The sequence below is a fragment of the Amphiprion ocellaris genome, chromosome 22 (assembly GCF_022539595.1).
Source record: "Amphiprion ocellaris isolate individual 3 ecotype Okinawa chromosome 22, ASM2253959v1, whole genome shotgun sequence".
Taxonomy (NCBI): domain Eukaryota; kingdom Metazoa; phylum Chordata; class Actinopteri; family Pomacentridae; genus Amphiprion; species Amphiprion ocellaris.
The window spans coordinates 28,262,383-28,285,671 of record NC_072787.1 but is presented as its reverse complement, the minus strand read 5'-3'; the positions used below and the strand labels follow the sequence as shown (position 1 = coordinate 28,285,671).

The window sequence follows — 23,289 nt, the reverse complement described above, 5'->3', positions numbered from 1 at the left end:
TCACCATAAAGAGACAAAATGGCCACAAAGAGACACGAAACAATAAAGGTGAGACACAAACACACAGAAATGAGATGACACTGCCCAAAAGGCAGACATAAGGTTAGCTCCACAGCATCAGTTACCGTGGAGATCTAGCTCCACAGCATCAGTTACCATGGAGATCTAGCTCCGCAGCATCAGTTACCGTGGAGATCTAGCTCCACAGCATCAGTTACCATGGAGATCTAGCTCCGCAGCATCAGTTACCGTGGAGATCTAGCTCCGCAGCATCAGTTACCGTGGAGATCTAGCTCCGCAGCATCAGTTACCATGGAGATCTAGCTCCGCAGCATCAGTTACCATGGAGATCTAGCTCCGCAGCATCAGTTACCATGGAGATCTAGCTCCGCAGCATCAGTTACCATGGAGATCTAGCTCTGACTTGCATTCCTGCTGACACACTCACCTTGCTTCGTACTGCAACCCGCTGACTTTCCAAACATGCTGCGGTGCTACAGATAGCGTTAGCTGCACGTTAAGAGGCACAGCTAATTTTTCAGTGTTAACATTAGCTTAGCATCTTCAGCAGCATCAGTTCCACTCACATCGACACCAGCAGGTGAATTATTCCGGTGTTTTCAGGTGAAACTAAGCAGCTGTGGAAGACCTTGTTTTTTTTACGACTTCAGCAACATCTGCTGCCTCACCTTCAAACACAGCTACACTCTGCAGATGTTAGTCTGTCTGTGCGCTGTAGCTCCTAGTGTTGATTGGCTGCTGCTTGTGACGTGTCATCAATCAGAAAGAGCAGTAGGCGGACCTTCAAAGGGACGACAGAGAGAGAATCAGCCGAAGTAGAACATCTGATTCAGCAATAACCAGATAATAGAAACAATCATGCTATTAATGAGAGAAATGACAGATATTGGCCCCAATAATCAGCTGATAATCAGTAGGTTGCTCCAAATAATGCTGCTTAGAGCTTTGTGATTTAGGTGATGGTTTGGACAGCAGTGTTTGAGGCCTTCCTCCCCCTGTGTGTGTCAGGTTGCGAGGAGATGAAGGTGTGCTGCTGGTGTGTGGGCGCTGTGATAAATCCTACCACTCACACTGTCTGACGCCGCCTCTGGATCTCACACCAAGCACCGGCTGGAGCTGCAAGGTGAGATAAGCACACGAACACACTCACCATGCTGAGCTCTGGTTGGACCTGACACACCTTCTCTCCTACAGAACTGCAGAGTCTGCCGCCGCTGTGGCGTGAGGTCATCGGGCCTGTGGGCCAATCACCCGTTTCTGTGCGAGTCGTGTGACCCAGCCCTGCCTTGTTCTCTCTGTGGCCACGCCCCCGACCTCTACGCACCACAGGAGTACCTGACCTGTATCTGCTGCTATAGGTACACTCTCCATCTGGTGTTTATCACATTAAAGCCCTGCAGAGAGAGTTCCTCTGAGCTGTTATTAAACCAGCTGTTATTTTCACAGTTTCATTATTTCTGTCAACAGCAGTGAGTAAACCGTAGAGCAAAACCTCTGAAATGTCAAATGACTGTAAACTTTGTCACGTTCCAGCAATCAAAAAACTTCTAAGTTAACAGTAGAGTATTCACTCGGAAGATTGCACACTACCAGTTAAGATTTCCTGTAATAGTTATTCAGGTCAGGACTACGCATTCACTGTGGTAGTCCTGGACAGGTTCACACCAAACATCTGGACTCCATCTGAGCCCAACTCATTCATCTTCATCTCAAAATTTCTAGATTATGGAAGTAGTTCACTGTCTGTGGAGTCATTTTAGAAGCTCTGATCAGTGGTACTATGACTCCTTCTAGACCTCCTGATTCCTGCTGACTCTGTGCTTCACTGGTTTTTAGTTGCTCACTGATCTTCGTGGATCCTTTTCCATCTTTGTTGAGTCTCTCAGTCAGATGTTTATCTTCCTCTGTTCAGTTCGTTTCCATGTGGAGCCATGATGCAGACATAGATAGACCCAGTCCATAGGTCCAGGACTGAGAAGGTTCTGCTTTATTATATTTTTATAAAGTGATGCAATATTTTTGAAGTGGTGCAGTTGAGAATCATTTGGCATTTAAAAGATATTGCACAGGGTTGTACTCACTTACTCACATACTTTAGTTTCAGTACTGTCAACTGGGATGTGCAGATCCAGAGGTGAGCTTTATTGCTGGGAGATAAGAGTGTGTGCTCTTCTCTTGAGGTTTGAATGGGATTAAAACTTAAAATCATGGATATTTTATGTGTTACAGGTGTGTCCATGCAGAGTGCATTCTCCAGGCTGGGGAGGGCAGGGCTGGGTCTGAAGGTTATGTCTGCTCCACCTGCAGGCCACAGGAGGAGGAGCTAATCCCACACACTCCAATCACACACAGTCCTACCCACGCTCCTCCCACGAGCATTTCACAGCCACCAATTCCAAGTCACACAGAGGCTCTGCCCATCAGTCCCACTGCTCATAGTCCAGTCCTGCTCATCTGTTCAGAGCCATCACAAAGTCCTACCAGGACGAGCTTGGCACCATCAACACAGATTTGTACTCACCCTGATCCCACAGAGAACCAACAAATTCCTGCACCATCTCCTATGGAACGCCAACAAAGTTCCCCATCATCTCCCATAGGACTCAAACAAAGTCCCAAACCATGTCTCGCCGAGCTCCAACAAATACTTGCATCATCTCCTATGGAGCTCCAGCAAAGTCATCCGCCATCTCCCACAGAGAACCAACAAATTCCTGCACCATCTCCCACAGAGCCCGAGCAAAGCTCCCCATCATCTCCCACAGGACTCAGACAAATTACTGAACCATTTCACACAGAGCTCCAACAAATTTCCCCATCGTCCCCCACAGAGCTCCAACAAAGTCATCCAACATCTCTCACAGATTTGCAAAAATGCACTGCACGATCTCCAACAGGATTCATAAAAAGTCCTGGAGAATCTTCCACAGGACTCATCCAGAATCTTGCAGCATCTTCCACAGAACTCCAACAACGTTCCTCATCAGCTAACACAGGGCTCAAGCACAGTCCAGCACCATCTCCCTCAGAGCTCCAACAGAGTTCTGCACCATCTCCCTCAGAGCACCAAAAAAGTCCTGCTCCATCTCCCACAGAACTTGAACAAAGTCCTGAACCATGCGCCACAGGACAACTACAAATCCCTGCACCACCTCTTACAGAGCTCCAACAAAGACCTCCACCATCTCTCACAGAGGTTCAACAAACTTCTGCAGAGCTCCTGCAAGTTTCGTCCGCAACCCATTCTAATCAAACAGAGCTCCAACAAAGATCTGGCCAGTCTCACCCTGTTCCCGCAGCGCTTGGAACAAGCCCCTTGCCATCTTGCCCCGATCCTGCAGAGCTCCTGGGACGTCCTTCACCGTCTCACTATGATTGTACAGAGCAACAGAAAAGCCACACCCCATCTCACCTTAGTCCAGGAAAGCTTCAACCAACAGAATGCGAAAAAAGTCCTTCGCCCTCCCTTCCTGGTCCTGCTGAGCTGTACCAAAGCTATACTCATGTGACTTCTACACAGGCCCAACAAAGTCCTCTTCAGCTCAGTTTCACATCTTCTAGCCCTATCCAGAATTCCACAGAGGATCAACCTATGGCCACAGAGTCTCAGCAGAGTCCAACTCTGGCTAGTCCCATATCTTGTATGTTTGCACATCCTCCACACAGCCCTCAGCCACATAGTGGGGCCTACACAGGGCTTAGTCCTACCAGGGTTCAGGCAGGGCCAGCAGAACCTCAGCACAGCCCTACACCATGCAGTCTCTCACAGGACAACACAACACAAGTCAACAGATCATTTAGTCCTACTAGCATGATCGTCCCACAGCATCAACAGAGTCCTGCTCCTCATAGTCCTGCACATGTCGGCACATCACCTCCCCAGAGTCTCACACAGGACGCTGAACCTACACTGGACCAGGAGAGTCCTGGATCAAGCAGCCCTGCTACTGTGCAGTGCAGGGCTGCACAGGACATTTCTACACTGGACCAGGACCTCTCACTAGTCTGCTGTAGGTCTACCAAGATAGCAACAGGACATGCCACACTGAGACCCATCTCAGCTCCATGTAGCCCATCCCCATTCCCAGTCAGACCCAGACAGTGTAGTCTGTCACAGCCTGCTAGCCCAGTACAGGTCCGCGCTACACTGGATATTGGGCCATTGCATCTTAGCCTGCCTCCTGTTCAGGTTGCTGCACTGTCAACAGTCACGATGGAATGCACCCAAACCAGTACTGAGGAGCTAAAGTCCTTGGAGCAGAGCCCTATGCAACGTAGTTTTAACATTGTTGACCAAACACTGGAAAGTAGCCCTGTCCCGCTTAGCCCCATCTCTGACCTGTCTACAATGCCCCCTAAGAACTATGGTGCAGACAGTCACACCCCTGCCCATACTCAACCCCGTCATGTCCCTGCCCTCCCGACACCAGAAAGCCTTGTTCACATTAGCTCTTCAGTTGAACACAGTAGCCTAACTTGCTCACCTTGTGCTGATGAAACTGAGAGAAATTCTTCCTCAGCTAGCAACATTCGTCATCCGAGTCCTTGTGATAGCTCATCGTTCTGCACAGAAGCTTTTGAGAAAGCTAGCCCCCCACATATCCAAGCTAGCGCAGGTAGTGCTAGCCCCACACATGCTAGTCAAATGCCTACTAGCGCGACCACCTCTCAGCCTGTCTGTGTTAGCCCCATTCAAGATGAGACTAGCCTTGCCCTTTTTTGCCCTTTAGCTGCTGAGATGAGCCCCTCAACACAATCAGCTAGCCTTGTAACGCTAACGCAGCCAATCAGCCCTTTGGCACCATTAGTTAGATTCTTAACGGGACCACCTAGCTGCTCAGCAGTACTGGCTAGACCCGTCCACCCCGCTTCATGTCAGGATGAGGAGATGGAGGGAGCTGTTGGCCACCAAAGTGATATTATTCGGGCAGAAACTAGTTCCAATCATCTTGACAGCCCCACTCCTGCTACCCCAGTTCACACAGAGGCCAACAGTGGCTGCATCCTGACAGGCTCTGTGCATGCTCAGGAGAGAACTTCTGTTTGTAGTTTTTCAACTCCAACTAGCTGTAGTCCTCCACACTGTACACAGACTGGTACTAGCCCCGCTAGTAGCCCTATTAGCCGCAGTTTGAGCAGCATCACCTCAGACCTTAGAGGCCAGTCGAGTCCCCGCTCTGCTAGTGGAACTGAAGCTAATGTCATTCATAGTCCAACTGGGTCTAGTCCTGCTGGTCAAGCTAGTCCTCTTCACATAGTAGTTGCCCACTCAGGCCCACTGCAAACACAGACTCCCTCATTAGCTCGCACAATATGCAGCAGTCCTGCACATGCTACTGTCACTTGTGTTAGCCCATTTCACAGTCCAGCTCAGGCCAGCGACACACCCTGTAGCCCCAGAAGTAGCCCCCTTCACTGTACAGCTCCCAACACTGGAACCAGTACTAGCCTTACTGCGGCACAGCCCAGCCCCACTTTGACGAGTCTTGATGTGGACATGACGGCCAGTCCCACACACCAGAGTTCCCTTCTTTCCAGTGTGGTTTGGCTTGATACTGGTCTTGTTAAACCTAAAAACTGTATTAGGCAAACAAGCCCAACATCTGCCAGTTGCTTACCTGATGAATCATCTGCTGTAAGCCCCAACCAGGCTAGTCTGAGCCAGGTTAGCAAGTCACCCGCTAGTTCTCCCTCTGCCCCTGACGGGTCTTCAGTCAAAAGCCAACAAAGCACTGCCTGGCTGAGCCCTTTGTATCGAAGACCAGATTCTCCAGTTGATGCTACTTCCACTCAGGCTAGTCCGAGCCATGCTAGCCCGGTCCATTCTAGTGCCACTCAGGATAACACTGCGATGCCTAGCACTAGCCACACTAGTAAAACCCCTTCTCAACCCACATGCTCTGACCTCTCAGAGGTTAGCTACCCTCAGTCAGTCTCCACTCATGTTAGCTCTGCGCACAGTAGCCCTGTCCAAAGTCATGGCCTTGTGGATTCAAGTTATACCCCAATTCTGGGTCCTCCTAGCCCTGTGCAGCCAGAACGGACTCCTGCTCCTAGTCCTGGTCCTGCTAGCCCTTTGCAGCCAGAGCGGACTTCTGGTCCTGTTAGCCCTGTGCAGCCAGAACCTAGTATTAGTCCTGGTCCTGTTAGCCCTGTGCAACCAGAACCTAGACCTAATCCTGGTCCAGTTAGCCCTGTGCATCCAGACCCTAGTCCTAGTCCTGTTAGCCCTTTGCAGCCAGAACCTAGTCCTGGTCCAGTTTGCCCTGTGCAGCCAGACTCTATTCCTAGTCCTGGTCCTGTTAGCCCTGTGCAGCCAGACCCTATTCCTAGTCGTGGTCCTGTTAGCCCTGTGAAGCCAGACTCTAGTCCTGGTCCTGTTAGCCCTGTGCAGCCAGACCCTAGTCCTAGTCCTGGTCCTGTTAGCCCTGTGCAGCCAGAACCTAGTCCTAGTCCTGGTCCTGTTAGCCCTGTGCAGACAGAACCTAGTCTTGGTCCTGTTAGCCCTCCGCAGACAGAACCTAGTCCTGGTCCTGTTAGCCCTGTGCAACCAGAACCTAGTCCTAATCCTGGTCCTATTAGCCCTGTGCAGCTGAAACCTAGTCCCCATGCTGATTCTGCTAGTCCTGTGCAGCTGGAATCTAGTCCTTGTCCTGGTCTTGCTGGTCCTGTCCAGCAGGAACTGAGTCCTAGATGTGATCCAGCTAGTCCTATGAGGTGTGAGGCTAGTTCTGATCTTGGCCTTGCCAACCCGATGCTCCTGGAGGTTAGTCCCAGCCTTACCACATTTGGGCAGCCTGAAACTAGCAGTCCTGTCCAGCCTACTGCTGGTCCTGATCCGGGTTGCTGCTCCGATGCCACCCTGAAACGGCGTTTACCAACGGAAGCAGAGTCCGCTGTGGGTGAGTATGAGGGAGAATCACAAGTTTAACTCTAAGGCTGTGCTAACACTGTTAGAACTTTGTAGACGTTATTTAGTCACAGACACTTGTTCTTGTAGACATCAGCACGGTGGAGGAGATAGGAGCTCTGCAGGGGGTGGAGGATGGACAGGAGCATCTTCAGACCACACAAGAAGAGGAGGCTGTGAGGACAGAGGGAGGAGGACGAGACCAGGAGGAGGAGTACCAGCTCAGCAGCTCCAGCTGTCCTCCTTCAGGTAGGCAGAAGCTGTAGTGTCCACAGCAGCAGTGATCCATCCTTACTGGTGAAGTGTTTCAGGAGCAGCAGCAGATGTTCTCCTAATAGAATTGTGTTACTTTTAAACTGACAACAAAATAAGGAAAGTATGGTTTTACCTTGCTGACATGTTTCGACTGCATTTGCCGTCTTCTTCGGAGCGCCATCTGACATGTGATGACGTGTCCTGTGGTCGGTTTAAAAGTAGCGCAATTCTGTAATAAGAAACAACAAAATGAACATAATCCAGCGATGTTCTCCCTGTCCATTACAGCGAAGATGATTCATACCCATGACAAAAATTTGATTCGTAGTGTTTGATCAACAGGGTTCTTCTGACTGGAAATGACATCAGCAGGTGACAAAAGACAGTAAAACAATGTGTAAGAGATTCATGACGAGTTTCAACTCTTTCTGTTTTTTTAGTTATAAGATATTCTCAGTAATCACAGCAAGCAAAACCCAGTTCAGATAAACTGTCTTCAAGCAGCGTTGGGTTGCGTTTTAGATTTTATGTCTTACACCTCGAACCCCAAAACAGCAGAGTCCGCGATTCATGTATTTCATGAGAATCTGTACTGTTGAATCCCAGCAGTGGCTAAAGAACATCAGCTGTTGATGAGCAGAGTAGAATGGACATGAAACAGCACAATGAGACACACAACAACATAAACAAGACACAAAATAAGACCAAAAACTAGACACAAAATGACCATGACGAGAAAACCGTTCCAAAGACGCATTGAAAGACAAAAATAATGATGCACACGACAGTCAGCGACAAAAAGGAGATTCAACATGACAAAAAGAGACACAGCAAGAAAAATGAGACTCATAATGAGTACAAGAGACACAGAACAACAGGTTTTATTCTGTTTTGTTCAATAAAATGTCAAACAAGGGTTTTTAGTTTAAGTCTGGCATTCTGCACAGAAGATATTTCTGAGTTCTCTCTCCTTTGTTTTTCTGGTTCCACAGAGCTGCAGGACTTTACATTGAAACGTGAGCTACAGTGAGTTAAAATGAAGCTACAGTGAGTTAAAATGAAGCTACAGTGAGTTAAAATGAAGCTACTGTGAGTTAAAATGAAGCTACAGGGAGTTAAAATAAACTTATAGTGAGTTAAAATGAATCTAAAGTGGGTTAAAATGAATCTACAGTGAGTTAAAATGAAGCTACAGTGAGTTAGAATGAACCTACAGTGAGTTAAAAAGAATCTACAGTGAGTTAAAATGAACCTGCAGTGAGTTAAAATGAAGCTACAGTGAGTTAAAATAAACTTATGGTGAGTTAAAAAGAATCTAAAGTGAGTTAAAATGAACCTAAAGTGAGTTAAAATGAATCTACAGTGAGTTAGAATGAAGCTACAGTGAGTTAAAATGAAGCTACAGTGAGTTAGAATGAACCTACAGAGTTAAAATGAACCTACAGTGAGTTAACCCTCTAAGCGCCAAAGTCGCAATATTGCGACAAGCAACATTGCTGAACATAACAAGCTATAGCTGCAAATATGGTGCTTCATGTAGTTACTACTTTACACCAGGAGATGGTGGACATCTGGAACTTCAATCTGAGCATCATTTGTGGGCGTGTTTTCATTCAAAGTTTTGGAGTTTATAGAGTTTGAAAACCGCCTCCCGGTCGAGGAGACGAGGGTCGTAGTCGGAGCGCAGCAGAGCGCAAGACAGCGCGAGAAAACTGACCATTCTGAGAGGTTTGTTCACTGTTGACAAAGTACTTCGTCAAGTAATGGCTGACTCAGATTCTGAAGAGGAATATTCACCCTCTGATGAAGATGTTCAGTCGTCCAGTGAGACAGAAAGTGACGCTGCGTTTGTGCGTAACGGCAGCGAGTCCGTGCGCCATGACAGTCCACAAGCAGCACATACTGGAGCCGATGCTTTGCTTCACCGTGTCCAGGGTGGCGTGGTGGGTGTAGCAGGAGGGGACGTGGTGGGTGTAGCAGGGGTGGTCAAAACACCGCTAATAGTGAGGTGGGTAGCGGGGATGCAAAAAACCACGGAAATAGCGGCAGACGTGGGAGAAAATGCACTGATAATAGCGGCAGAGGCCGCAGTGGCGTTCACGGCCCCGCCGTAAATGACGATCATGATGGCTGGGTTTGCTTGAGAGATGAGGAACAGTGTCACAAGTGGATCAGACATTTAGATGAGCCTGTTGGGTATCGTGGAGAAAGGAATCTGAAATTCTGAGCCAAGCAATGCCATCTTGATCCATAAACGTCTGTAAAAGTTATGTAATCCATAGGTCCGCCGCCTCGTGACGTCATAATATGCAAATTAGATGAGTGAACTTACTCCCATCACAAACTTTGGATCATACTGATGATTTTACTCATTTACAGTATGCCTTTATCTCTAATCATTTTCAAGTTACAACCTTTTGAAAAAGTGATATCAAAACTGAGTATTTTATTGAAACAACTGTGGCGCCTAAAGGGTTAAAATAAACCTACAGTGAGTTAAAATGAAGGTTGCCGTTACCATGGTGACGTGTGGCTCACTTTACCTGTTTGTGTATCTGCAGGACTCCAGGTGCCCCCCCTCCTCCCCTCATCCTCCCCTCCCCCTCCCCCAGAGGACCAGGAGCCAGCCAATGACAGAGAAGATTACAAGACATCAGTGAATGACGGCAGCCAATCACAGAGCCGGTTTGAACCTGTTGCCGGGGTAACAGAACCCATCAAAGATGAGCACCAATCACTCGCTGAGCCTTCAGAGGAGGAGGAGGAGGAGGAGCAGCCTATAGCAGCACCAGAGCGAGCGGCATTTGATGGTGGACAGCCAATCAGTGAAAGGGAGGAGGGGGATGAGGACCAATCAGACGTGGAGGAGGAGCCGGTGAGTCCCGTGCTGGACCTGGATGCCTCCCTAGACATGGAGGTGATGGAGCTGATGTCCTCGTCTCCTCCCCCCTCCCTCCTGCACCTGTCCTCCCCCAGTCCGCCCCCCCGCAGGGGGAAGGGTCGCACCCTGCGTCCTCCTCCCTGCTCCTCCCGGCCCGTAGACGACCTCTCCATCCGCCTCCGCCAGTCCCCCTTCTCCACCGAGGCCTCCCCCGAGACCTCCCCCGCTAGACCTCCTGTCACCCCCCCTCCCCTGTCTCCGCCCTCACCTCCTCTCAGGTCCTCCCCCCCAGCCAGAGAGACTCCGCCCCTCTCCAAGGTAAAACTCTGACAACTGTGTGCACCTCCTTGTTCCCTCCTCCTGTTCATCTCCTCCTGGTTCCTCCTCCTGTTCATCTCCCCCTGATTTCTCCTCCTGTTCATCCTCCTAGTTCCTCCTCCTGTTCATCTCCTCCTGTTCATCTCCTCCTGTTCATCTCCTCCTGGTTTCCTCCTCCTGTTTGTCTCCTCATGTTCGTCTCCTCCCGTTCATCTCCTCCTGTTTGTTTCCTCCTGGTTCCTCCTGTTTATCTCCTGGTTCCTCCTCCTGGTCACTGACCTCCTTGTGTTCATGTCTTGCTGCAGCCCCCTGCGCCTCCTCCCACGGTTCTCCTCCCCCTGACTCCTAAGATCGGCATGGGGAAGCCGGCCATCTCTAAGAGGAAGTTCTCCCCTGGCAGACCTCGTCTGAAGCAGGTGTGTTTCATGTCCTGACCTCTGATGAGGAGAACGTCTGTGGGCTCCTCATGAGTCAGCTGGTCTGTGGGTTGTTCTCATTTCCTTGATGATAGCTGTGCTCCGCTGTGATGCAGACTCTGCTGCATGTGCTGCACCGTCTGAACAGAGCGGTCGGAGCGCACTCTGCTGGACAGACAATGTCATTACAGCCTTCTGTCTCAGATATTTCCCACGTCTCTGATCCACCTGAAGGTTTAGAGGCCGAAAGCACCCGTAAAGAAGTACAAGTACACATTAATATACACTAAATACTAGAGCCCAAAGTACCTGTAAAGAAGTACAAGTACACATTAATATACACTAAGTACTAGAGCCCAGAGTACCCGTAAAGAAGTACAAATATACATTAATGTATACAAAACACTAGAGCTTAATGTACATGTAAAGAAGTAAAAGTACACATTAATGTAAGCTTTATACTAGCTCATAGTATTCTACATGTTTAGTTTGTAAAGTCTGCAGACGTCACCTTCATCAGCCTCCTCCTCCTCACCTGTCGTTCACTAACACCTCCTCTCAGCATGTCCCAGCTCACTGATCATCATTGATCGCTGCAAGTCGAGCAGCTGATCGATCATCGATCGGTCTGTTGTCATGGTAACGCCGGCTCATTCTGACCCCAGTTTATTTCCTCAGTTTCAGTTTGACTTCTTTTATTTTGTGGCCGTTGCATTTATGTTACTGCATTTTGTCCCCCCTCCTCTCCTCCTCATCTTCATCATCCTCTTTCTCCTCTCCTCTTCTTCCTCTCCTCCTCATCCTCCTCTTCATCATTCTCCTCTTCATCCTCTTCATCATCCTCCTCTTCTTCATCCTCCCCCTCCTCCTCTCCCTCCTCCTCCTCTTCATCCTCCTCTTCATCTTCTCCTCCTCATCCTCCTCTTCATCATTCTCCTCCTCATCTTCATCCTCCCCCTCCCCCTCCTCCTCTCCCTCCTCCTCTTCTTCATCCTCCTCCTCTTCATCATTCTTCTCCTCATCCTCCTCTTCATCATTCTCCCCCTCATCCTCCTCTTCATCCTCTCCTCCTCATCTTCCTCTTCATCCTCTTCATCATCCTACTCTTCCTCATCTTCATCCTCTCCCTGCTCCTCTTCTTCATCCTCCTCCTCTTCATCATTCTTCTCCTCATCCTCCTCTTCATCATTCTCCTCCTCATCCTCCTCTTCATCCTCTCCTCCTCATCTTCCTCTTCATCCTCTTCATCATCCTCCTCTTCCTCATCTTCATCCTCCCCCTCTCCATCCTCCTCCTCCTCTTCATCCTCCTCCTCATCCTCCTTGTCTTCCTCTTCATCATCCTCATCCTCCTCTTCCTCTTCATCCTCTTCATCATCCTCCTCATCCTCATCCTCCCCCTCCTCCTCCTCTTCATCCCACTCCTCCTCCTCTTCACCCCCCTCCTCCTCTTCATCATCCTCCTCCTCTTCATCCTCCTTCTCCCTAACTCAGGGTTCGTGGTGGAGTAGCCGCAGGGCAGTGAGCCCTCCCTCGTCCTCTCAGGATTCCACGGGGGAGACGGGGTGGGATAGCCCTAAGCCCCGCCCACCGGACTCCCCGGTCTGGAGCATGAGAGTGGTAAAGAAGCGCACCCTAACTATGATAGGCTGAACTAACCGGCAGCTCACTAACTGCGCCTGCAGCTACCAGAGTGTTATCGCTGTGTTCTGCACCCCTTGGGGTTAAGGGGGCAATTACCTGCTCCGAACAGATCAGTCACACAGAGTACATGACTGTTGATAGTCCACCATCCTGTCCGTCAGGACGCCCCATTAAAGGACGGGCTTCAGGAAGCATGGGGCCTTCAGGGACTGCAAGGAGCGTGGGGCGTTTAAGTACTAATGAGTCTGGGACCAAAATGACTCGGGGACATTCAGGGACTGTAATGAGTGTGTGACGTTCAGGGACTGTAATGAGTGTGTGACGTTCAGGGACTGTAATGAGTGTGTGACGTTCAGGGACTGTAATGAGTGTGTGACGTTCATCGACTGTAATGAGTGTGGTACATTCAGGGACTGTAATGAGTGTGGGACGTTCAGGGACTGTAATGAGTGTGGGACGTTCAAGGACTGTAATGAGTGTGGGACATTCATCAACTGTAATGAGTGTGGGACGTTCGGGGACTGTAATGAGTGTGGGACGTTCAGGGACTGTAATGAGTGTGTGACGTTCAGGGACTGCAATGAGTGTGACGTTCAGGGACTGTAATGAGTGTGTGACGTTCATCGACTGTAATGAGTGTGGTACATTCAGGGACTGTAATGAGTGTGGGACGTTCAGGGACTGTAATGAGTGTGGGACGTTCAGGGACTGTAATGAGTGTGGGACATTCATCAACTGTAATGAGTGTGGGACGTTCGGGGACTGTAATGAGTGTGGGACGTTTAGGGACTGTAATGAGTGTGTGACGTTCAGGGACTGTAATGAGTGTGTGACGTTCAGGGACTGTAATGAGTGTGTGACGTTCATCGACTGTAATGAGTGTGGTACATTCAGGGACTGTAATGAGTGTGGGACGTTCAGCGACTGTAATGAGTGTGGGACGTTCAGGGACTGTAATGAGTGTGGGACATTCATCAACTGTAATGAGTGTGGGACGTTCGGGGACTGTAATGAGTGTGGGACGTTCGTCGACTGTAACGAGTGTGGGACGTTCATCGACTACTGAGTGTGGGACGTTCATCGACTGTAATGAGTGTGGGACGTTCAGGGACTACTGAGTGTGGGACGTTCATCGACTGTAATGAATGTGGGACGTTCAGGGACTGTAATGAGTGTGTGACGTTCAGGGACTGTAATGAGTGTGACGTTCGTCGACTGTAATGAGTGTGGTACATTCAGGGACTGTAATGAGTGTGGGACGTTCAGGGACTGTAATGAGTGTGGGACGTTCAGGGACTGTAATGAGTGTGGGACGTTCAGGGACTGTAACGAGTGTGGGACGTTCGGGGACTGTAACGAGTGTGGGACGTTCATCGACTACTGAGTGTGGGACGTTCATCGACTGTAATGAGTGTGGGACGTTCAGGGACTACTGAGTGTGGGACGTTCATCGACTGTAATGAATGTGGGACGTTCAGGGACTGTAATGAGTGTGTGACGTTCAGGGACTGTAATGAGTGTGACGTTCGTCGACTGTAATGAGTGTGGTACATTCAGGGACTGTAATGAGTGTGGGACGTTCAGGGACTGTAATGAGTGTGGGACGTTCAGGGACTGTAATGAGTGTGGGACGTTCAGGGACTGTAACGAGTGTGGGACGTTCGGGGACTGTAACGAGTGTGGGACGTTCATCGACTACTGAGTGTGGGACGTTCATCGACTGTAATGAGTGTGGGACGTTCAGGGACTACTGAGTGTGGGACGTTCATCGACTGTAATGAATGTGGGACGTTCAGGGACTGTAATGAGTGTGGGACGTTCAGGGACTGTAATGAGTGTGGGACGTTCGTCGACTGTAATGAGTGTGGGACGTTCAGGGACTATAATGAGTGTGGGACGTTCAGGGACTGTAATGAGTGTGGGACGTTCAGGGACTGTAATGAGTGTGGGACGTTCAGGGACTGTAATGAGTGTGGGACGTTCAGGGACTGTAATGAGTGTGGGACGTTCGTCGACTAATGAGTGTGGGATATTCGTCGACTGTAATGAGTGTGGGACGTTCAGGGACTGTAATGAGTGTGGGACGTTCAGGGACTGTAATGAGTGTGGGACGTTCAGGGACTGTAATGAGTGTGGGACGTTCGTCGACTGTAATGAGTGTGGGACGTTCATTGACTACTGAGTGTGGGACGTTCAGGGACTGTAATGAGTGTGGGACGTTCAGGGACTGTAATGAGTGTGGGACGTTCAGGGACTGTAATGACTGTGGGACGTTCAGGGACTGTAATGAGTGTGGGACGTTCAGGGACTGTAATGAGTGTGGGACGTTCGTCGACTGTAATGAGTGTGGGACGTTCAGGGACTGTGATGAATGTGGGACGTTCAGGGACTGTAATGAGTGTGGGACGTTTGTCGACTGTAATGAGTGTGGGACGTTCAGGGACTGTGATGAGTGTGGGACGTTCAGGGACTGTAATGAGAGTAGTTAACATGGTGTTGTGACTCCTGTTTCTGTCCCTGTCAACGACAGCCCTGCTGATGTCATTGTGTGTCATGTAGTGTTTCCTCTGTAACAGCTGTGTGATGTCACAGCATGACGATGTAACTCCTCCCCCCCAGGGTCGCGGTTCAGGGTTTCCGGGCAGAAGGAGGTCGAGAGGAGGAGGAGGACGAGGAGGGAGAGGACGGAGCCGCCTGAAGACCCAGGACAGTCTGACCCTGTCCCAGGGAGTAAGGACGCACAAACACACACAACTAACGCACAAAACTAATGTACAACTAACACACAGAGCTGCATCTCCATGGTAACGGAGGTGAGCGTTGAGGCTAAACTGATCGATCACTGATCACAGGATATTGATCTCTGTGTTCCTCTGCTTCAGTGTGCCTTCGTGGAAACGTTCCAGCCGAAGGAGGAAGAGGAGAACTCGATGCACAACACGGTGGTGATGTTCTCCACCTCGGACCACTTCACCCTCAGACAGGTACGCTCACCTGGAGCAGGACACACCTGAGTGTAGGGCTAGGAGAGAGCAGGAAGTACAGGACAAGTCTGGGTCTCTATATAAATAATGTTAATGCATTCTGTGTGTGCGTGTGTGTGAACAGGACATGTGTGTAGTGTGTGGTAGTTTTGGTCAAGGAGCTGAAGGCCGACTCCTGGCGTGTTCTCAGTGCGGACAGTGTTACCATCCTTACTGCGTCAACGTCAAGGTGAGCACACACTGCACCTGACTGTAATCTGATTACACCTGACTGTAGTCTGATTACACCTGACTGTAATCTGATTACATCTGCCTGTAATCTGATTACAACTTATTCTCATGTGATTACACCTGACTGTAATCTGATTACGGTTTATTCTAATCTGATTACGCTTGACTAATCTGATTATACCCCACTGTAATCTGATTATACCCTACTGTAATCTGATTACACTTGACTGTAATCTGATTACACCTGACTGTAATCTGATTACACCTGACTGTAATCTCATTAAGCCTGACTGCAATCTGATTACACCTGACTATAATCTGATTACAACTTGTTCTGATCTGGTTACACCTGACTGTAATCTGATTACAATTTATTCTAATCTGACTACACCTGGCTGTAATCTGACTACACCTGACTGTAATCTGACTACACCTGACTGTAATCTGACTACACCTGACTGTAATCTGATTCCTGGTGTGGTCTGCAGATCACGCGGGTGGTCCTGACCAAAGGGTGGCGTTGTCTGGAGTGTACAGTGTGCGAGGCATGTGGCGAGGCCAGCGACCCCGGGCGACTGTTGCTATGCGATGACTGTGACATCAGCTACCACACCTACTGCCTGGACCCGCCCCTCCACACCGTCCCCAAAGGAGCCTGGAAGTGCAAGTGGTGGGTCTGCCTGTCAATCAAACTGGCAGCGTGTATATTTCTGTGTGTGAGTCCTCAGGTGTGTGTTTCTCCCCACTAACAGGTGATATGTCCTCTGTTCTCAGGTGTGTGTGGTGCGTCCAGTGTGGCTCCGCCTCCGCTGGGCTGCACTGTGATTGGCAGAGTAACTACAGTCTGTGTGGTCCGTGCTGCAGCCTGAGCCACTGTCCTCTCTGTCACCGACGCTACTCTGAGGACGAGCTGGTGCTGCAGTGTCAGCAGTGTGACAGGTAAGACTCAGGACCACAGACAGGTAAGACTATAGACAGGTAAGACTCAGGACCACAGACAGGTAAGACTATAGACAGGTAAGACTCAGGACCACAGACAGGTAAAACTCAGAACTACTTCTCGTGTTTGTGCCGGGCGATTCTATGAACCTCCACCGTGGCTCTGAGGTTGTTCTGGTCTGACCTGTGTTCAGGTGGGTCCACGCTGTGTGCCAGGGTCTGACCACTGAGGACGAGGTGGAGTTCGCCGCTGATGAAGGCTTCGACTGTTCGCTGTGCAAAACTCACGGCCGCAGCTCCTTTGGTAAAAACACGTTCAGCTGGAAGCAGGAATACGAGCTTTAACGGTGACGCCAGTGTTCACTCTGATCTGTGTTTGTTTCAGGGAGGTCCGACTCCATGGGCCCCTACATGGCTCAGATCATCTCCAGGATCAGAGAACATGGTCAGATACTTTCTGCTCTTAGTCTCATGCTTTTTATAGAACTTAATGAATACTAAACTGAAAGTTCAGGCTCCAAAGTAGAAACTCAAAGAACCAAAGAGTCCAGCTGTGATTCCAGTCAGTCTACCTGATGAACATGGTTCTAAAATGAACCTTCTCAGTCCTGGACCTATGGACTGGGTCTATCTATGTCTGCATCATGGCTCCACATGGAAAAGAACTGAACAGAGGAAGAGAAACATCTGACTGAGAGGCTCGACAAAGATGGAAAAAAGATCCAGGAAGATCAGTGAGCAACTAAAAACCAGTGAAGCACAGAGTCAGCAGGGATCAGGAGGTCTAGAAGGAGTCATAGATCCACTAATCAGGAGGTCTAGAAGGAGTCATAGTTCCACTAATCAGGAGGTCTAGAAGGAGTCATAGTTCCACTAATCAGGAGGTCTAGAAGGAGTCATAGTTCCACTAATCAGGAGGTCTAGAAGGAGTCATAGTTCCACTAATCAGGAGGTCTAGAAGGAGTCATAGTTCCACTAATCAGGAGGTCTAGAAGGAGTCATAGTTCCACTAATCAGGAGGTCTAGAAGGAGTCATAGTACCACTAATCAGGAGGTCTAGAAGGAGTCATAGTTCCACTAATCAGGAGGTCTAGAAGGAGTCATGGTACCACTAATCAGGAGGTCTAGAAGGAGTCATAGTAGCACTAATCAGGAGGTCTAGGAGGAGTCATAGTAGCACTAATCAGGAGGTCTAGAAGGAGTCATAGTACCACTAATCAGGAGGTCTAGAAGGAGTCATAGTACCACCAATCAGGAGGTCTAGAAGGAGTCATAGTACCACCAATCAGGAGGTCTAGAAGGAGTCATATTTCCACTAATCAGGAGGTCTAGAAGGAGTCATAGTTCCACTAATCAGAGCTTCTAAAATGACTCCACAGACGGTGAACTACTTCCTCCATCCAGCTGTAAAAACAGACGGCAGCTGCTTCAGACTTGGCTCAGGGGTTCTCCATGGAAACCAGAGTTAGTGTGAAGCTCAGACAGTGTGAAGGAACCTTCAGAACATCAACCTCTATGGACGGAGGACCAGAACTAAACCTGGTTGCTGCTCAGAACTAAACTTCCAGATGAAAGTTTGCTGAAGAACATGAGAAGAAGCCTGATGGATGCTGGAGAACATTCTTTGGTCAGATGAAGATCAATGAGTTGGGCTCAGATGGAGTCCAGATATTTGGTGAGAACCTGACCAGGACTACCACAGTGGATGCAGAGTCCTGACAGTGAAGCACGGAGGTGGGAGTGTGATGATCTGGGGCTGCATGAGGTCAGAAGGTGTTGAAGACATTTCTAGAAGCAGCATGAAGGTCTGAGGAGGAACCAGAATCCTGCCTGACCAGATGAAGAAGAGGAACATTCCAGCAGGAGAACATCCAGAGAACAACATCACACCAGAGCTTCTCCACTAGAACCAAGTGGAACCAGGACCTGGACAGTGTGAGTCCTGAAGCCAGCAGAACCTTTGAGGTGTTCTCCAGAGAAATGTAGAGCAACAGAACCCCTCCAGCAAAGAGCAGCTGAAGAACACAGGGAAGAAATGAGTGGACTCTGGTTTCCTCCATGCTGAGGAGGACTGAAGGAGGAACCAAAGAACCTCACTTTAGTTCCACTGAGTTCCTGCTGTGGAGCCTGAATTTAACCTGTAGTTAGTAATCTGATACCAGAGACAAAAGTAATCTGATTACTGAGGGGGGCAGCAGGTTAAAAGTCGTCCTACATGTGATGATGTCACTGTTTGCAGACACAAAGACGTACACTCAGGATGGAGTGTGTCTCACTGAGTCGGGTCTGTCTCACCTGCAGTCTTTGGTTGAGCCTCTGACGTCACCACGCAGGTATCGCAGGTAAAGTTGCCGCCCCCTTCTTCTCAAGGTGAGCTGCTGAGCGTCTTCAGACTGATGGGCTGCTTCCTGTCTGCAGGTGTAAACCCAAACTGAAGCTGAGGATCATCAACCAGAACAGCGTGTCCGTCCTGCAGACCCCACCGGACCCAGAACCCCCCACAGACCAGGACCCCAGCAGAGGTCAGTTCCACAGACAGTTGTCTCCAGAGAAGGGATGTCCCCATAGAGCAGAGATGTCCCCCCAATAATGAACGCTGTTAAGTTAAAGTTTTAAAAATAGTTGTTAAAATCATCATCTGTCTTCCGTCCAGGTGACTTGGAGTGCGACATGAAATCCGACTCCAGCCCTGAGCGAGACCACGCCCACGATGATGATGTCATGAAGGAGCCTGAGGTTACTGATGGCAACAAGAAGAGGAAGAGGAAACCCTACAGGCCAGGTGAGGAGGGGCGGGGTCAGAAAATACACCAGGATATCAGAGGACAGCCTCTGTACCTGCCTCCACCTGTCTCCATCTGTCTCCACCTGTCTCTGCCTCCACCTGTCTCCATCTGTCTCTGCCTCCACCTGTCTCCACCTGTCTCTACCTCCACCTGTCTCCACCTGTCTCCATCTGTCTCTACCTCCACCTGTCTCCACCTGTCTCTGTCTCCACCTGTCTCTGTCTCCACCTGTCTCTACCTGCTTCTACCTTCCTCTACCTGTCTCTATCGCCACCTGTCTCCACCTGTCTCTACCTCCACCTCTCTCTACCTGCTTCTACCTTCCTCTACCTGTCTCCATCTGTCTCTCAGGTATCGGGGGCTTCATGGTCCGTCAGCGTGGAGGGAAGGCCGGTCCGAGCAGAATCAAACTGTGCAGGAAAGATTCATCAGAGCTGCTGCTGGGTCGAGACAAAGGTGAGACACCTGTACCTGTTGGCCACGCCCCGTTTTTATTGGTCCATGATGATGTCAGAAACAAAGCTGACGGACTCATCGGGAGACGTGAACTGACCAACCAATGTCCTCGTCAGGCCTCGTAGACGCAGATGTTGCCATGGAGACGGCGCCCCCTGCTCACCAGATGATGGAGAAGGTGAAGAAGAGGTATAGGAAGAAGAAGACCAAGCTAGAGGAGGCGTTCCCCTCTTATCTACAGGTAACACACACAGTGACACACACACACACACACGGACACACACTGAAGGGAATCCTTGCGCTCTGATTGGCTGTCTCCGTCTCTGTCAGGAGGCCTTCTTTGGTCGGGATCTTCTCGACCGGAGCCGACAGGTGGACAGGAGGGTGGGGCCAGAGATGCCAGGCGGCAGCCAACCAGGAGCAACGACAGATGACGTGAAAGATCCGCTTGCTTCAACATATGGCCCCTCCCCCTCTGGGCAGCCGTTGGGCGCCATGGCAACCACCGTGAACAGGAAGCAGGGAGCGCTGCGTGAGTTTCCTCTTCATCTGTTTCCTTCTCGTCATTTTATCAGCATTTCTTCATCTGTGGTCAGCCTGAATATAAGACTGCATCACCAGCAGAACCTCATGATCTACGCAGAGATGCATTCTGGGTAGTTCACTCTGAGCCTAGTTTAACTCCCCCAGTTTAACTTAATGTCCAAACAATCACTTTGAGACGGTCATCGTTTGCAACAAAAAAAAAATCATTTAAAAATATTTTTAACATAAAGATTCTGTTGAAACTAGAACTTTCCTCCTGGTTCTGGTTCTCCAGGACCGACTCAGCATCCAGAGAGTTTCAGGTTGAATGAACCAACAGTGAGTTAAAATGAATCTACAATGAGTTAAAATGAACCAGAACCAGCAGCTCAGGGTTCAGAGGGTTAACCTGCAGGTTGTTCTGAAGGTTCTTCTAATCCCGTCCAGAGAGTTTCTTCTGTGTTTGCTGCAGAGGTCCAGCAGGGACCAGACCCATGTAGTCTTATATTCAGGCCCGTGTGGTGCTCTGTGAATCATGTGTGTGTGTTACCATCCAGCCATGTCGACGGACGCTCTGCTGGATCTGTCAGACGTCCTCAACACCGACCCTCACATCCTGGCCACCGGACACACAGGTACCATCCTCAGCATCCTGCCATCACACTTCCTGTTTCCACTGCAGCGTCCACCTTCACTCACTGTTCATGGCACCGAGTGTCCTTCTGGTACCATTTGGTTATCCTGATTAGCTCTGTAGTCGAAGCAGTATCAGTTTGACCTGAAGAACCATCACTGGTTCCACTGTAGATCCAACAACTGCTCCGTTACCTCAGAGGTCAGGAGACTGAACCAGGGCTGGAACCATTCCTCCAGTTATTCCAGTAATCGGATTACTGGATTAATTGCCAGAATACTCGATTACTAAAATGATCTATAGAATAGGACCAGCCAAGAATGTTGTTAAAACCAGCCTCCTGGTGGACAGATTAGTCTTTAGGACACGTCTTTGTTGTTTTGGACAAACGTCGATCGTTGTGTTTAGAACCAGGATCAGCCTCCTCGTCTTTCCTTTCAGTCTTTCTGGTTCCACTGTAGATCCACAGCTTTAACTGGGTCTTCTGAGCGGGCGAGGACATGGAGACCACTGGTGGTGCTGGTTGTCCTCTGAGTTTAGCTGAAACAGCATCTCCAGGGACAGTTCCTGCAGTAGAGAACAGGGTAGCATTTAGGCAGAGGACTGATGACGTTCCCATGGCGACTGTGTGTTTGTTTGCAGGTCAGTTCCAGGTGGAGCGCTCCCCCTCTCCGTTCGGTAAGAGTTCACAGGAAGTCCTCTTCTCTGTCCTCCTCCTGCTGAGCTTTGACTCTCATTTCAATCCTGTTTTCTCGTTCTGAGATGTACAGGTTCCAGCTGCTGTGTTCAGAGCCGGACGGTAAAAACATCAGTCTGCTCTAAGAAGTCTTTAGCTGCCACCGACCCTGAACACGGATATGAAGACAACTGGAAAATGTTTCTGTTGTAGTGCTGCTTAAAGGGTCTGATTCAGCCACAGAACACTTCAGAAATCTAAACCTCTTGAGAATCGCTTCGAGGTTAAAGGATCCTTCTGGTTCGTGTTGCATTTATCTGGAGTTCAGTTGGGTTTTTTTTTTTTGGACCAGTCAGTAGTCGTTTTGGATTCATTTTGGATTAACTGGACACATTTGAGTCATTTTGGAACCTTTTTTGTCATGTATGTCAGGTTTCAAGTTACTTTAGATCATTTTAGAGTTGTTTTGGACTCCTTTTGAGTTGTACTGAACACATTTTGAGTCATTTTAAATCAGTTTTAGTCAGTCTTTGGTCAAACTTTGGTCCGGCTTCAGTATTTATTTCTTTTTGAACTACTCAATAGTCATTTTGAATTTTTCTGGACACATTTTGGACAAAGTTGTTTTTGACCATTTTCATTGTTTTGGATCATTTTTTTCCAGTTTAGTTTAGTCTTAAAGTCATTTTGAATGTGTTTCAGTTCAAACAGGTTTAAAGTCATTTTGAACAGCCTTTTGGAGGCGTTTGAATGTGTTTTACATCACGGCTGCTGTTATATTTGCGTTCAGCTTGTTAATATGTGGCTGTGAACAGGATTCTGAAGAATGAGCACTTTAGAGTGGAGTCAGACAGAATAGTTGTTCTGTGGTGGCTTCGGCTGGTTCTGGTGAGCAGGTCTGGTTCTGGTGAGCAGGTCTGGTTCTGGTGCTGCTTCAGTTTGACTGCAGGATCTGTTAAAAACAGGTTCTCATAACAGACTCATATTTCTGCAGCTTCTTCTCCTGTAAATCTCACCGTGGTTCTTCTTCTGCTGCTGACCTCCCGTCTCTCCGTCCGTCTTCCTTTGTCCTTTCATGTCCCTGTCTGTCTGTCTGTCTGTCTGTCTGTCTTGTCTGCCTCAGCTGGTCTGGACATCAACTCCATGGACAATGACCTCTCCTTGACCTCGGCTCCAGTAGGAAGTGGGCGTGGGCAGAGGGCGGTGCAGGAGGAGCCTCTGGACGCCATCTTGAGTCCTGAACTGGACAAGATGGTCACTGACGGTCAGTTTAGAGGGACAGAACTTCACTGATCACAGACCAGTTTCCATGTTAGGACGTGTTAGGATCAATGACCTCACTCTACCAACAGATGTTTCACCCTCTGAACAGCTGTTTGTCTCATTTTAACTCATTGTGGTTCATTTTTCACTGCAATCTAAAGTCCTCTGTGGAAGCAGAACACCACGAAGAAGGACGGAGAACCCAGAGATGTCTTCTGTCAGTAGTTAAAATGATGGAAACCAGAGAAAAGAAGTTTAATATTTCATCAGAATCACTTTATTCTACATATCTGATTTAAAACTTCTCCCCAAAAAAGTGTGAGATTCTTAACAGAAGCTTAATGTCTTCCC

The 23,289-nt window shown here is 49.1% G+C and overlaps 1 protein-coding gene across 15 annotated transcripts in view; it reads left to right on the top strand.

Moving 5' to 3' along the window:
* The window catches only part of LOC111563576 (histone-lysine N-methyltransferase 2C-like), an 85,783-nt gene that overhangs the window by 20,194 nt on the left and 42,300 nt on the right, over positions 1–23,289 (top strand). For 7 of the 15 annotated variants that reach the window (XM_055006979.1, XM_055006980.1, XM_055006982.1 and 4 more), the window contains exons 11-33: positions 1,030–1,144; positions 1,216–1,379; positions 2,251–6,923; positions 7,022–7,180; positions 9,748–10,385; positions 10,691–10,801; positions 12,295–12,420; positions 15,064–15,174; positions 15,327–15,428; positions 15,553–15,657; positions 16,148–16,329; positions 16,434–16,598; positions 16,793–16,902; positions 16,984–17,043; positions 18,838–18,940; positions 19,017–19,120; positions 19,252–19,380; positions 19,736–19,840; positions 19,957–20,081; positions 20,171–20,372; positions 20,923–21,000; positions 21,642–21,677; positions 22,799–22,939. In XM_055006979.1, the coding sequence (XP_054862954.1) occupies positions 1,030–1,144; positions 1,216–1,379; positions 2,251–6,923; positions 7,022–7,180; positions 9,748–10,385; positions 10,691–10,801; positions 12,295–12,420; positions 15,064–15,174; positions 15,327–15,428; positions 15,553–15,657; positions 16,148–16,329; positions 16,434–16,598; positions 16,793–16,902; positions 16,984–17,043; positions 18,838–18,940; positions 19,017–19,120; positions 19,252–19,380; positions 19,736–19,840; positions 19,957–20,081; positions 20,171–20,372; positions 20,923–21,000; positions 21,642–21,677; positions 22,799–22,939 (7,844 nt within the window). The remainder of the gene's footprint in view (positions 1–1,029; positions 1,145–1,215; positions 1,380–2,250; positions 6,924–7,021; positions 7,181–9,747; positions 10,386–10,690; positions 10,802–12,294; positions 12,421–15,063; positions 15,175–15,326; positions 15,429–15,552; positions 15,658–16,147; positions 16,330–16,433; positions 16,599–16,792; positions 16,903–16,983; positions 17,044–18,837; positions 18,941–19,016; positions 19,121–19,251; positions 19,381–19,735; positions 19,841–19,956; positions 20,082–20,170; positions 20,373–20,922; positions 21,001–21,641; positions 21,678–22,798; positions 22,940–23,289) is intronic. The other 8 variants (XM_055006981.1, XM_055006993.1, XM_055006985.1 and 5 more) reach the window with 6 other exon arrangements.